Source organism: Heterocephalus glaber, unplaced genomic scaffold, assembly GCF_053883595.1.
Source record: "Heterocephalus glaber isolate CG9 unplaced genomic scaffold, H.glaber_assembly_v1.0 deba00001550, whole genome shotgun sequence".
Taxonomy (NCBI): domain Eukaryota; kingdom Metazoa; phylum Chordata; class Mammalia; order Rodentia; family Bathyergidae; genus Heterocephalus; species Heterocephalus glaber.
The window spans coordinates 2,826,804-2,841,963 of NW_028258343.1; the positions used below are offsets into that span (position 1 = coordinate 2,826,804).

The 15,160-nt window shown below is 34.9% G+C and overlaps 1 protein-coding gene across 4 annotated transcripts in view; it reads right to left on the minus strand.

The window, feature by feature from the left end:
• Map3k5 (mitogen-activated protein kinase kinase kinase 5) overlaps positions 1-15,160 on the minus strand; it is a 219,275-nt gene that overhangs the window by 97,989 nt on the left and 106,126 nt on the right. For all 4 annotated transcript variants that reach the window (XM_004871479.4, XM_004871478.4, XM_021249572.2 and 1 more), the window contains exons 8-9: positions 8,302-8,414; positions 1,231-1,390 (exon numbers count right to left, since the gene is read on the minus strand). In XM_004871479.4, coding sequence (XP_004871536.1) covers positions 1,231-1,390; positions 8,302-8,414 — 273 coding nt within the window. The remainder of the gene's footprint in view (positions 1-1,230; positions 1,391-8,301; positions 8,415-15,160) is intronic.

Consider the following 15,160-nt stretch of genomic DNA (forward strand, 5'->3'; position numbering starts at 1 on the left):
GCAAACCTTAGGGTGTGGCAATAGCTGAGGCTAGGTTGACTCAGAGAAAACCATTTGTCAAGCCAAGGAGATGGACTTTATCCTTCAGGCTGTGAAGAATTATTAAACTATATTGATTGAAGGATTTCAGAGGAGGGGAAGGGTCAGCCTTGCATTTTATTTATTTATTTATTTATTTATTTATTTATTTATTTATTTATTTATTTATTTTTGATACCAGGGATCGAACTCGAGTCCTTGTGCTTTGGAGGCAGGCGGCGGAACCACTGAGCCAAATCCCTGGCCCCAGCCTTGCATTTTAGAAAGATCAGGGCCAGGAATTTAGCTCAGTGGTGCTGCCACCTGCCTCCAAAGCGCAAGGTCCTGAGTTCGATCCCCAGTACCAAAAAAAAGAAAAAAAGAAAGATCACTGTGAGAGTTGTATTGGGGAAGACCGGTTCAAGGAGATCTGGGTGTGAGGAAGTTGTGCAGAAAGCCATGAGGGTTTTAGCATGGTGATCATCTCCTCAAATGGCCCCTGTCCTGTGCCCACTCATCCCTGAGCTCTGAGCAGCTCTGGAAAGAGCCTTTCTAACATTGTTAATCTTTTTAAGTCTTTGCAGTTACAGGTCAATCATAACATGGGCTGCATAACCAAATAAGCATTGTTTTTCAAAATGGTTCTAAGTGCCGCTGGAATTTTGTTTTATTTTCTACAATACCATAAAGATAGTGTTGAAACGTGGGTTCATTCCAAGAAAAATGTGAAATTAGAAAAACATACATACATAGGAAACATGTAAATATATCTGTCAAATTCTAAGTAAAAAGAAATGAAAACCAGGAATGAGGATTCCAAAACTGAGATTAGGTGGTAAAGCAAACGAAAGGACACATGCTTAGAGCAGAGGCCAGGGAGGCTGAATGCACACGTGGGTTTAGCCCTGAGTGCGGGTTGGATTTTCAGGTATAAAACGTGTGGTCTCTGCATGGCTCACGTGGGTGACACTGGCCAATCTGAGTTAGTCAGTGTGTAGGAAGGGCTACGAAAGTGACTGGTTGATATCACCTACCCAAAGTCGTTAGAATCTATATTTAACACATTTTCTTTGGGAACATCACATTTTTCTATAGATTTCTGTATTTTATTCTAAAACTAAATAAAATAATCAAATTGTTAGTTTAATAAATATAACATATAAGGTAGCTTATTAAAATTAATTGTATAAACATGTAAGAATTCATTATTACCATGCTGGTGTCTTTAGTTTGAAAAGCTTTTCAGATGCTTGAATGACCCTCAGGTGGTCATTGGCCAGGACACTTGCCCCCAGAAAAAATCCAACTTCCCAGTAGCTCTGGAGTTTTTCCAAATTTCCCTTTTTACCAAGAAGGCTGCTTAGCTTCACCCCTAGAAGATGAACAGGAAGTAGAATGTTACATCTCAATCAGGCAGAGCTAACCTTTCATTAAAAGGATAAATAAAGCTTTCATCCTCCTTTAAGATTAAAACAGCTTTAAGTTTCTGATTATTAAAGTGGTTTAAACTGAGCATGGTGGCCCAGGCCTGTAATCCCCACTCTTCAGGAAGCTGGGAAAGAGGATCTGAAGTTCAAAGATAGCCCCAGCAACTTAACAAGATCCTGTTGCTAAATAAATAAATAAATACATAAATCAAGAAAGCAAGCTAGGAATGTAGCTTAGGGGTTGGGCACAGTAAGCAAGAGGCCCTGGATTTAATTCCCAGCAGTATAAAAAAATCAAAATAAAAAATGAAGTAGTTTACGCTCATTGTAGAAAACAAATCTAATCATAAAGGTATACAGAAGGTAAAAATTATCCTTTAATTTGAAAACTCAAACATAACTGCAATGGTTACTTTATGTACCTCAGTCTAGAATTTTATGTGTGTCTGTCCCTGTATAAATTAAAAGGTGATAATACTAATAAACACATTGTTACATAACCTCCTCTCTTTTCTTATTACATCACGATTCTTAAGTAATTTGAGCGGGGGAAATCTTATGTCTTGTAAGCTGAAATTCTCAGTCAGTTGAAACATAAATGTATACAGTATGTATATTTTGTGAGGCTAAACTTCTAAAATGATGATTTTATATACAAAAGCTATTATACCCTTATAAAGATTGGCAGATAACACTATCTCATTAATAACACTATGTCATTTTCTAACAAGGCTTGACATCACATAATGTGAGTCCTCCAACTTTATTCTTTTTTTAACATTGTTTTGGCTCTTCTAGGCTCTTTACATTTGATTATAAATTTTCATTTGTACTCCGTCTTATATTATTTTTGCACTCTATTTTATTTTATTTATTTTTTGTTGGAAAAACATTTATTGCAATTCAGTGTCAAAAAATTTTTACAAAACTATGCCACTGTCTGTTACAAACAGCTGTAAAAATCAGTTCATCATGCAAGAAAAGTGTGCAAATAATTTATACAGAAGGACTCAGCTTACACAATATTAAATACACATCTCTGCATGTAATTGGTCTAATCTTACACTTTCAGTTACAATGTTCAATCCTGTAATAGTTCTCATTTAAAAAGTACATTAAAGCTTCTAAGCTTAGGACATGGACTATAATATACATGCCCTTTAGCCAGGTGACTGGCACTGGGTAGGGTAAAGGCGGTGCCAAAGGTTCTCAGCTGAGAGCAGGGATTGGAGCCTTCTGTTTAACAGACTTGTGCATCACTAACTAATCACAGCTATACTCAAAGACAAGAAAAGTCAAACTCCAAAAGTAATGGAACAGATGGAGCTTCAACAAATATAGAATTTTGGAGCAGCCACCCATTTTTTGGCCAAATGGAGCAGGGCCTAAGTTTTGAGAGATTTACTGAGGTCAAGGACAGTTTGAAAAATGGCAGCAGACAAAGTCACACTGCAGGCTCGTGGAGTAGACTCATTGCTTGGTAGAGACAAGGCAGAGCAGAGAACATCCACTGCAGTCGCGCAGCTGAGGTGGTGACAGAGGAGACAGGATGGATGGAGTCAGTGTACCTCTTAGCCCAGGCAGACAGATGTCTGCTCGGTATCATCAGAACCTCCGTTTCCAGAAAACAAGTACTGCTCAGCTCTTACCTTTTAAAATAAGCCACCTTTGTGATTGAGTACCCAAGGGAAAAATGAGTTCATCTCAATATACTGTGTATGTTAGCACGCCAGGTGTACTCACCAGAACGCTGTGCTCACAGCAGAGTCACATATCTACAAGGGTTAAGTGGTTCCTGACTCAGTGAGAATCAGGTGTAATGGCCACATCTCCATCGTGAGGCAGCCTGCCACAGTGAGGACCCTGAGAAGAACTGCAGGAGCACAACCTGTCCTGTCCGCAGCCTGCCACAAGGTACTCAGTGATGGGCGACAAGATCGGGGCTCAAGACGCCCCAGTTTCCCATTCACTCTGCCACTCTGGAGCGGTGGGGCCGAAGCACGCCCAAACACTCAAGACACACATCCCCATCTTGCGTGAGGGGCAGAAGTGTCAGATTCTATCCTCTCTGACCACCCTTCCAGGCCTGCAGTCTGGGGTAGAAGTTTCCTCCATTTGGAAAACCATAAGATGTTTCACCCTTCTGACCAAACAGAGAACACACCTACCCCCCAAAAAATCAAGTTTAAAGGAGTTATGACCTTGTTTGTTGGAACCATCAAAGGGCCAGGATGTATCCAAGAGCGGTTTCTCTGCCTGTGCCTAGAGGTCAGGGTACTTCTGAGGCCCGTGTAAGTACTAACAGCATTTCAGGCTAGCATCCAGTCAGAAGAGATGGCTTACAGATACGAATAGTTGGAAACAGATTTAAAAAAAACCCAACAGATGTCAACATAGAAAACGATGGCAGAGTTTAGTTTAAAAAGGCACACATAAAATTAGTTAAAAATTTCACACATAAAATACAGAGTGTTTGCATAGCAAGAAGTTATTACCCTATATCCTGGAAGAAAAAAATATAAACTCAGGGGCTTCTTTTATAATAAACACTGTATCGAATGTATTTTTACATCTTATAAGGATTTGTTTGTTTAAAAGGAATACATCTTTATAGAATTTTGTACTGACACTGACACTTACATTAAACTGTAAAAAAATTACGTGAGATTTGGGAATAGGTCAAAAAGTAGGACATGTCATTTCAATAGCATATGGGGCTAAGGCCACTCAAGGACCATCTAGGGCATGATTGCTAGTACGTTTCACTTATTACTGTTTATTAAAGGTCTCAAACTTAGAGAAATTTGTTAACTTATAGATTTCTGTCCAGTAGAGATGCAAATAATTTAGTGTAATAAATAATCCCTAAGATTTATATGGCCTTTTGGACACAAACCATTAGCTTTAGGAAAATAAAATTCAGAAATCTTAACATTTCTTTGTTAAATTGTTTATGGATATGTGAGCATCTCAAATGCTCTTTGAACTGGCCATACATACTTACTGGCTTCCACATTAATTGGGTTAAATAAAACCCTTTATGTGGTCTATTTTATGTTTCCTCAAAGTCACAATTTTACCTTTTTGAAAATTATACTTGTAACAAAACAAAATAACTTCTATTTTTTTTCAAGTTATTTTTTACTATATAATCTCATGTAAGCCATTTCAGAGAAAGACTCCATTTGGGAATTCTTCACATTTTGAGAAAAGAGAACTACAGCATTCACATAGGTCCTATGTATTGATATATTCTCCCAAATTGCCCTTAGGAAACATTACAACATTTTACACCATTGCTAGGAGCATCTGATAATGCTTTCTAACAGTCACACTTTCTGTTTTATTAACTAAGAATGCATTCTCTTGAAGAATATACTATGTAGCACAATTCAAGAAGAGTTGTACTTCATCAACCAGATAAACTATAGTATCTCCTAAAAAGGAAGGAAGAGTAAAGAAAAGTACTTTATTCTTTTCCATATAATTTCCAATTTTTTGAGACATTGGCTACCTCTATAGGTGACAGGTTCTTTTCTGTTGAGTGATGGATTTGCTTTTTTAAAATTATTTTTTCTTGATTACCTTTATAGACTCATGGATTTTTACATTTAGTAATATAATTTTTTTTGGTACCAGGGATTGAACTACGGTCTTTGCACTTGCAAGGGAGGCGGCGGAACCACTGAGCTAAATCCCTGGCCCTAGTAATATAAATTTTATATTTAATAATTTTTAATACTCACTGAAAATGAGATTCAAATAGTGGCTTGTCTCAATTCCAAACAGTGTTCTCCTACTATATCAACATTATTGTTGCAGGCTCAAACCTATAATTCTGATTCTCTCCCATAAAATGTCTCATAGTTGAAAAATTCCACAGAAAATGAGAGAATTGGCTTTTATTTAGCTAAAGTTTGAATATTAATTTTAAGGCTTGAGAAGCTTAAATAGAAGATATAAAATATGGTTTTGTGTTTTTAAATCCTAGTTCTAAATAGTCTAAACATCAATGATTCTTCAGAAACAGAGAGTAAAACACAGATCCACAAAATAATTAGTCATAACCTTAAATAAACATACAGCTAGAATTAAGAGTCTGCTGTGGTTTGGATGTGGTCTGAATGTGTCTCCCAAAGATTCATGTGTTGGAAGCTTGATCCCCTGCTATAGTAGTGGCAAGAGGTGTGGGAACCTTTAAGAGGTGGAGCCGAGGGGAGCTAGTGTGGCCTTGAGCCCTGAATCACTTTCTGGGTTCCTGTCTCGCCATGGGATCTCTCCCTCTCCACCTGTGATGACATCTGCCACAATGTGATGCAGCCAAATCAATGGGGCCACCCAATCTTGGACTGTCCATCTTCAAGACTAAACAAATAAAACTCCTTTCTTTATAGTGCCTAGCCTCAGGTATTTCATTATAGCTACCCAAAAACAGACTGATACAGTCTTTGGGCAATAGATAGGACAGTTAAGAACAATTTCTAACATTAGAGATTTTAAATATAATATGTTTAGAAAGCTTCAAATTTAGGGTGCATCTTATTACATTTCAATTTTTAATTCCCTTCAAAAATAAATCAAAATTTGAAAAAGCAGCTAAAGGAACTTCATAAAGAAATGCCTGATTATTACAACTACTCAGTAACTCAGACTAATTTGTATGTTTCAAGGTGCCAACAGGAAGAATAGGAAAAGGTGTAAATTACTGGAAAATGTGATTAGAGTTCTTAAAGAAAGATGCAACTGCATATCTTTAAAATATGCCAAATATGTTATTAGTCTTGTTTTCATTATACACTATAAATACTATTATTGTATTAGCCTATTAATTTATTTAGCCCACAGATATTTCCTTGAAAATCCACTTAATGCTGTCTTACCATATAAAAATTAACTTTACACTGACCTACTTTGATTAGCATAATTTGATTGAATAGATTCCAAACCATTGAGTTAACTATTTTTTTATTATTGAACAGCATATATTTTAGGAAGTATTATCACAGTATTTTAGAAAACTAAAACTTAGCTCTTCCAGTAGCTATAAAATTCACTGTAGTCATACCTTAAATCTGTGTATGTTACACAATTTTCAAAATTTTAAATTCAACATCATATGTTTTCAAATACTTGGTCAACATATATTTTGAGTTTTTCTTGGAAAAAATTAATGTATTACTTTGCATATATACTACAGTCCCTCACATCTTAGATTGCTGCCTTAATTATATTCAACTTAGAATGAAATTAGAATAAGTATATTTTCAAACCATTGCTATTGCTTTACCTACTTTTGCAAGTGACTTCAAAAAACTTCTCTTTTGAGTTCAAGAATAGAACAATAAAAATTGCGTTTAGACTACTGATGTAGAAGTAGTTTGTCTACTGTGGAGTCTTACTATAATTTCGAAAAAGTGTAAGTTGCAATTTATTTCGTCTGATTTCATTTATTAGCCAAAAAACTTTTTTAACAGCCTGAGCAACCAAATTATTGAGACCTTGTCTCAAAGTAAAAAATAAAAAGGGCTGAGGATGTAGCTTAGTGGTAGAGTGCCCCTGGGTTCAATCCCCAGTACTGCAAAAAATATATACTTTTTTCAAATAGTTGTATGCCTTTAATACCACTATACTTCATTGACAATAAGTATTTTACCACTTTTTTTTTTTTTTTTTTTGGTACCGGGGATCGAACTCAAGTCCTTAGCTTGCGAGGCAGGTGGTGGAACCACTGAGCTAAATCCCCGGCCCTATTTTACCACTTTTTTAGACTGGGATTTTTAAAAAGTACTTAATACTATGCTGAGGCTTTATTTATCTTCAAAATTTTCCCTATTATGTATGAATAATTTATTGTTTTTTCCATTGTATTTTCTATTAGTACATGTTTGCAGTATATGATGATTACATTCATCATGGGGAATTTGTACATGTACATACCACATCTTAATTCTTTCTACATCCCAAGCCTTCCTAAATAATGTTTTTAAAGCCCAGGATTCATTTTTCAGAAAGAAAAATTAACCAAAATATTTTCCAGTTAAAAATACTAAAGGGAAAATTTCTTCTATAATGCATAGCTTCATTAAGATCAATGTTTTTTCCTTTCTGAAAAGTAAGGCCAAAGACTTCTATGTCTGTAGTAATAACTCCTCCAGGAGTAGGAAAAGTTCTGTGAAAGGGGATGGTTAGATATTCAAGAGAACAAGCTGTGATTACCACAGATGGTATTTTAGGATCGAAAATCTTTTTAAAAAGTATTATCAAAACCAAAACCAAGATAATCACTTAAAAATATGTCCATAAATATCCCCTAATTTCTTTAAGTTCCAAAAAAGGGTCACAGATAAGACAAATGTACAGAGAAAAGAGACAAAAGCACAACTGATCAATGGTTACAATTCAGAGATGGTCTTGGAGACGACCAGCCACTACCTGACCTGTACTTGACCTGTTATTTTGGGGGCTTTGGAGGCTCCACCTCTAACACCAATGAAATCTGTGTCTGAGACGCAGAAAACGAAAATAGAGGGTTTAAGAAAAAAGTTCCAGGAAAGCACAAAACACTGACCTTATTTGGGAGTTGAAAGCTGAATGCAGATCCCAGATTATCAGTGTTAGTTTGAGCTGGAAAGATAACTATTAACCAGGGTGCTTTTAGAAACAGCTAAAATAAACTAAAAACTAAGTTAATCCTATAGTATGAAATATCAAGCAAGGAGATATGTGTAATCAACTTTTCTTTTCCAGAAAGATCAGATAGACAGTAAAAGGATCTGTTTATTACTGGTTCTTTTTCTTTGTACCAAGTTTAGGACTAGCTTCTTGATTTCCATGTAAAATATCAAGCTGTAATTACCAACTTTCCGAAGCTCAAAGGAAGTTTCAAATTGGTGTCCAGCTGCCAGGAGGAGGACCGCATAATTAATTCCTGACTGTAGTGTTGGCTCAGATTCAAATGCCTTTTTGTACCTATTAAAAAAAAATCAAATGTACAAGTTTACTTTCTCAGTCATGAAACCCTGGGTGTGCAATAGCTTCTGTTTGCATAACTCCAGTGCCCAAGCAAAAAATATTCCATTGGCCTTCACCCCAGAATCTAGTGTGCTATTAGGATTTAATGCTTAAGTAACTGCATATTCTTGATTCCTGTTCTTTGCATTCCCCTACTTAACTTACCCTTAACCTAATGACCCCAGCTTTTTAAAAAAATCCTCTCAACTGACTACCAGAAATGTGTGAATACATGTGTCTATGCAGTAAAAATTTTAAAACAAAAACCCTGCACATATTTTTTAAGTGGTTTTTAGAAACCCATAAACATACAAAGAACTGAGGAGGATCATCTGGTAACATACTGAAAGGACCTGTTCCATGAGAGGGATGAAGAAACAACAACAACAATAACAACAATTCAATAACAGGAAGAAATTGAGAAAATCAGAAGTTGTGCCTCTGCATACTAATGTTGGCTCAAACAGTACAAGAACTCTTTTTCTGAAAATGCATGAAACTGAGTATCAATCTTTGAAAACATTTTAACATCTGAAAGGACTTCAGTATTTCAATATTCACTGTATTTTTGAGGTAACACTTCTTAGGATCTATTTGAGGATTTCCCACATGCATCATTAAATAGGTAATGATATTCAATATTATTTCATTTAGGTGCATGGAGAAGAAAATGAAAATAAATATCTAGTGACTAATAGATTCTGCCTGAGACAAGCTCATGAAAACTGAAATCTTTATTTTAAAAAATCAGAATGAAGAAACTATCAAGACTAAATATCAAATAAATGACCATTTGACAATACAAAAAAAAAGGTTATGTAGGGAAAAATATATTACAATTCCATAGAGGTGACTCCTCTTTAAATCATAACTATGTGAATGAAATACAGAAATAGTAGTAGTATTAATGGGCACAACAGTATATATTATATTCTTGGTTTTCATATGTCCTTGAAATTTCCAATAGTTTAAAATAAGTTAAACATCAAACAAATAATACATTTTTCTAGATATTGAGGATCTTGTGCCTCTTCTAGGAATCTTACTTTTAAGTAGAACAAATGTCACTGACTGGAAACAAAAATCAAATCAGTATTAATCTTACCTAGTTGGCCCTGATAGTTATGTACACATGGAATAATTTTTAAAACTTTCCAACTGCATCACTATAGTAGATTAAAAGTATTTTTATCTCATTCAAAGTATAGATATCTCCCTTTTAAAATGGAAAATGCACGCAGACTGTAGACATTTAAAGTCATGGCAAGGAAAGACACTACTTACAAGTCTTAGACTCATTAAGTCTTAAAGGTCTTTGCCTCTGTTCAGACAAAGCGTGCCATTAAAAATGGGTGCAGGAGGGCTGCGGATTTAGCTCAGTGGTTTTGCCGCCTGCTGCGCAAGCTCAAGGCCCCGAGTTCAATCCCCAGTACCAAAAAAGAAAAAAAAAATTGGGTGCAGGAGAAGAAAGAAGTGACACAGTTTCCTAGATCAGATCAAGACATGCAATATTTTCAACAAATTTTCATTTCTCTGATCAAAGAACAGAATATTTCTCTTAATGATATAAAAAGGAAGACGCAGAAAGCAAGACATGCTCAAATCAATCAGTAAGTACTGGCTGAGTACTGTCTATGTTCTTACCACCAACCAAAATGAACGGGGCTGATGTCTATTTTTCTGTTTTATAAACTATGTATACAAGGTGTGACTGAAAAATACAGTGCATATTTAAACTGGTTCTCTGCCTGACAGGGTGGGGATTCTAAAGCACATCTCAGCCCAGTTAGGTCACAGTGTCATGACCTCCCCACCCCACAAGCACAGCCAAATAGTCTAAACTGTCACGTTGGTCACCAATTGTCATATTACTTGAGAGCTAATTTGACTTTCAACACACATATCAAAAGGATACTGGATACCATCTTTCTTCCCTCCTTCTCTAAATTACAAATTTCTATTAAGTTTACCACAAAGAAACTTTAAAGTATTCCAGAAGAGACCTCACAGAAGAGACTCTGACTTTCCAAAAATATATATATATAATTCTATTAGAGAACATCAAGTATTATGTAGTAGTTAAGAAGGTCATTTAAAGCAAAAGGATCCAGAGAGGGTAGGCTCCTGGTTTATCTTGTTCACAGTTATATTCTGCAGCATCTAGCACAGTTGCTGGTGAAATATTTGTTGAATGAAAAAATGTGACCTTCTTAAATTTCTAAGGGGGAAGGACATGGCAGATGTTTATTTGGTTACAAGATAATTTAATCCCTGTTTTGGTTGATGGCTTTAATGGTCTTTGCCAATTCAATCACACTGTACCAAAATTTAAGACTTAACATCTTTGTAAAATCTAAAGCCTTCTAGTTTTACTCCACTGTACCATGTATCTAATTTCTAGAAAGAAACTGTAGAAGTGATACATTTTAGGTCATGATTTATTTTGAAAATTAGTTGATGATTTGGGTGGTCATGATGATGTAAAGATGTGCTATGACAGTTGGGCAGGTAATAAAAGCACTTTGACACTGGGCCAATTCAGTGCTCTCTTTGGGAAAGCTAAACCAATAATTAAGAACTTGATGAAATAAGATAGTGTCTCCGGTAACCCAAAGTGGTGTTTTAACTTGGGAATGTAAATAGTTCTTTTTTCCAAGGTTATGTATTTTTGGTGATTGGAAGACCAATTGGAAGACCAATTGATCAGAATGAACTTCTGAGTTTTAAGAGTGCAACATGGTATAACTAAGAATCCTAGCTTCACCAACTAACTGATTTCAGGCAAGTTAGTTAATGTCCATTGACCTCAGTTTTTCATCTGTAAAATGGATCTGTTTTCTGCTAAGGTCACTGTGAGTATACGATGATGCCTGTATTTCAAGCATCTAGCACAATGCTTGATATCTACAAGTACTAAGTGTTTTCCCTTTTTTAGTGACAAAAATTAATAAGGGATTAAAGTCCATAGTATTTTAGCAAAAGCAGCAAAATATATCAACTTAGGAATCAGTAAATGTAATCCTAAAATGCCGTTTGACCTGGAGATTGCTGTTATATAGTTGAAACTTGCCTAAATATCACAGATCTTATATTAATTATAAAAAATGAATAAAAGCAGACAAGACAGAACAAAAGATATCTGGGGTGAATGAAAAATATGTCAAATAGAAAACATTTAAACTGAAGTAGACAGAGAAATAAGAGTAAAAAACTGTACAACTGAGCATAAAAGATGCAAGGGACACAGTGAAATGGTCCAAAATATGTATTCTTGAATCCCCAGAAGAGAACAGAATATGTAACAAAGGAAATATCTGAAGATACAGATAAAAATATTTTAAAATGTCAACCTACAGATTTAAGAAATTCAGTTAAAACTCAAGTTGGATTAAAATAATCACACTCTAAATGCTGAAACAAACAAAAAAAGAGAAAAACATTTAAAATTAAAAAAAATTTTTTTGAGATATGATCTCAGCTTGGGCTGGTCTCAAATTTGTGGCCTCCTGTGATTCTTCTGCTTCAGTCTCCTGAGTAATTGGGACCATAAGTGCACACCATCATGCCTGACTTATGAGAAAAATCTTAAAATTGGCCAGAGGAAAAAGGTATGGTTACCTTCAAAGACACAATAAAACTGATCACTGACTTTGCAATATAAAATATGGAAGCTAGAAGACGATGCCATGACACTGTTAGACTAAAAGAAAAAAAAGACTTAAAAAAGGTGTTTTCAGACAAGTAAAAAGTGATAAAATTAGTTGCCAGCAGATCAATATTACAAGAAAAGTACTAAAAGCATTTTAGATTAAGGGAAAATGATTCCAGTTGGAAGCACTGAATTATAGAAAGAACTTCAAAATGGGTAAATATGTGACTAGATGTAATGTCCAGGATTTGAAATCTGGGGCTGGGGATTTAGCTAGGTGGTTCCGTTGCCTGCCTCCCATGCACAAGGTCCCGTTTGATCTCCGGTACCAAAAAAACAAAACAAACAAACAAAAAAAGGAATGAGGATTTGAAATCTATTATTTCAACCATTTAAATAGTAAAGTACAAATTGAAAGTAGTTGGTAAAATTCAAGGATGCAGATTGTAACTCTAAGGAGCTACTAAAAGAATACTATAATATAAAAAGTATTGCTAATGAGCTAATAGAAGAGAAAATACAATGCTAAATTAATTTTTAAAATAAGGCAGGAAGGGAGGATAAAAGGAACAAAGAATCTATGAGACAAATAGGAAAATAAAACCACAAGATGGCAGACATAATCTCAACTATTACCACATTAAATATGTGACTTAAACCTGCCAAGTAGAAGAGATTTTTCAAATTAGATTTAACAGCAGCAAAATGAATGAATGAATGAATAAATAAGTGACACAATTATATCCATTTAAAAAGATACACTTTAAGAATATAGGTAGTGTGGCTGGGATGGTGGTGCATGCCTATAATCCCAGCACTTGGGAAGCTGAGGCAGGAGAATAGCCATGAGTTCAAGATCAGCTTGGGCTACATAGCGAGTTCAAGGCCGGACTGAACTACACAGACAGACACTGTCAAAAAGAAAGAAAAGAAATAGAGTATTCTAATATTATACCTGCCAGGTTTTCTTTCCATCTGCTAGTGCCATTGTCAAAACTTGTTTTTAAAATTGTTGTACATTTTTATTAAACTGCTTAATTTTCAAGTATTATGTTGCCATCATATAGTATATAAAAATGTATAACTGCCAATTCATTTTAGTCATTATTTATTTTTTAAATGAAAGTATAAGAATGCTTTCCAATTCGAGACATTTATTGAATTGTTCTTCTTTTCTGGTGTAGTATAAAAATTGTCCTGGGTTTGAGTTGTAACTGCCAGTAGATGAACAGTCACAAGTGAACCTCCTCTCAGTTGCCAGTCTTTGCTCCTATTAAAAACAACTTACGAATGTTTAGTTTTTGTATCTAATCTCTGATTATTGAAATGCTTATAAAGTTTATTTTTACCAAAGAGATGCAATCCATTATGATAAAGCATTGCAGAATAAACTTTGTTTTATAACAAAAAAAGAAAAAAAATATAGGTAGTGAAATGATGCATAAAGATGTAGTTATTATATGTTAATATCAGACAAAACCCTGTCTCAGAGACTAAGGGGAAAGGGTGGGGCAGGAGAAGGGGAACTAAGTAGAATAAAGATATGCCACATACGGGAATCCAGTAACCTCAATGAATGTTAACATTATGTGCCATAAACATGAGCTATAATTAATAATATCAACAAGAATGAAAATGAAGACAGGGGAATTAGAGAAAGGGGAAGAAAAGGGAGAGGAAAGGGGAAAGGGATTAAAAAAAGACACAAGTTGTATTACGTATATGTACCACTCCCCAAGATGAATGCAAACTGCATGTACCGTAAAGATGTACTAATAAAAAATACTTATGCCATGATCAAATAAGCATACAAAAGAATCAGAGAATGTATGGAAGATTTGAGCAACATGATTAACCAAATCAATTTGACATATCTGGAATGCTACAACCAACAGATATGGACTCTCTTCTGGGTCATAAAGCACTTCTCAACAAGGTTCAAAGGACTGAAACTCACAACAGAATTAAGCTAGAGAACAGCCAAGGAAGATACACAGTACTTAGAAATTAGGCAATCCACTTCCAAGGGTCAAAAGAAAAAAAAAACCACACAGAAAATTAGAAGATATTTGAACTGAATATTGAAAATTCAATATATCAAAATTTCTAAGATGCAGAACAACTTACATCTTTAAGGGCATATATGGAAAAAGAACAAGGTTGAAAAATCAATGTTACAAGCTTGATTCTAGAAAAAGAATGCACTGTCCCTGGAGTAAAAGGAAGAAGAAGTCAATAAAATACAAAGTGAATGTGCAATAAAAAAACATCAGTAGTGCCAAAGTCGGTTCTTTGCAAAACTTTAAAAAATTGACAATTTCCTGAGCAGTCAGTTCATCAAAAAGTGAGTGAGAGAAAAAGAGAGAGAAGGAAAGAATAAAAATTATTGCTCTGTGGTAAAAATAAAAAAGAGGGGAGCATGAGTAAAGATCCTAATAACATTAAAAAGAAAGACTACTCAGAACAACTTTATGCCAATAAACAGAACAACTTAAGTGAAATGAAAAACTTTCTTGAACAACACATACCAGCAGTACACAAGTAAAAAAACAGAAACTTTGAATAGCTCTATATTTGTTTCAGAATTTAAAGCCCTTTGAAATTATTCTTTTTATCTATTCCCCCAATAAAATGTAAGCACCTTGCCAGGCTTGCTGGCCAGTGAATCTCCGGTACCTGAATCATCAGGATGCTTGACACATTGCAGGCAATTGTAATGACCTGAGGGATGAAGAAAGAATGCACATACTTCTACCAAGAGCCAAAATGAAACATGTGATGAAGGCAGCAGTTCGTAAAAGACACAAATCTACCCACTTCCTTTGGTAGTCTAAATCCTAACCTTGACAAAACCACTGTGGTCGCAAACTACATCATTGGATGGCATTAAATTTGATTTGCCTATCACCTTTGCTGTGTCACATTTTAATGTTGTCAAAATTGGAATTCAGTAGTAAAAATATTGAGGATGGTATTTATGTAGAATTTATTTTGTCTACATAAAATTTTACATGAGAAACTGTTTTAGTTTTTTTGCTAGGGAGAGATTAGTTGC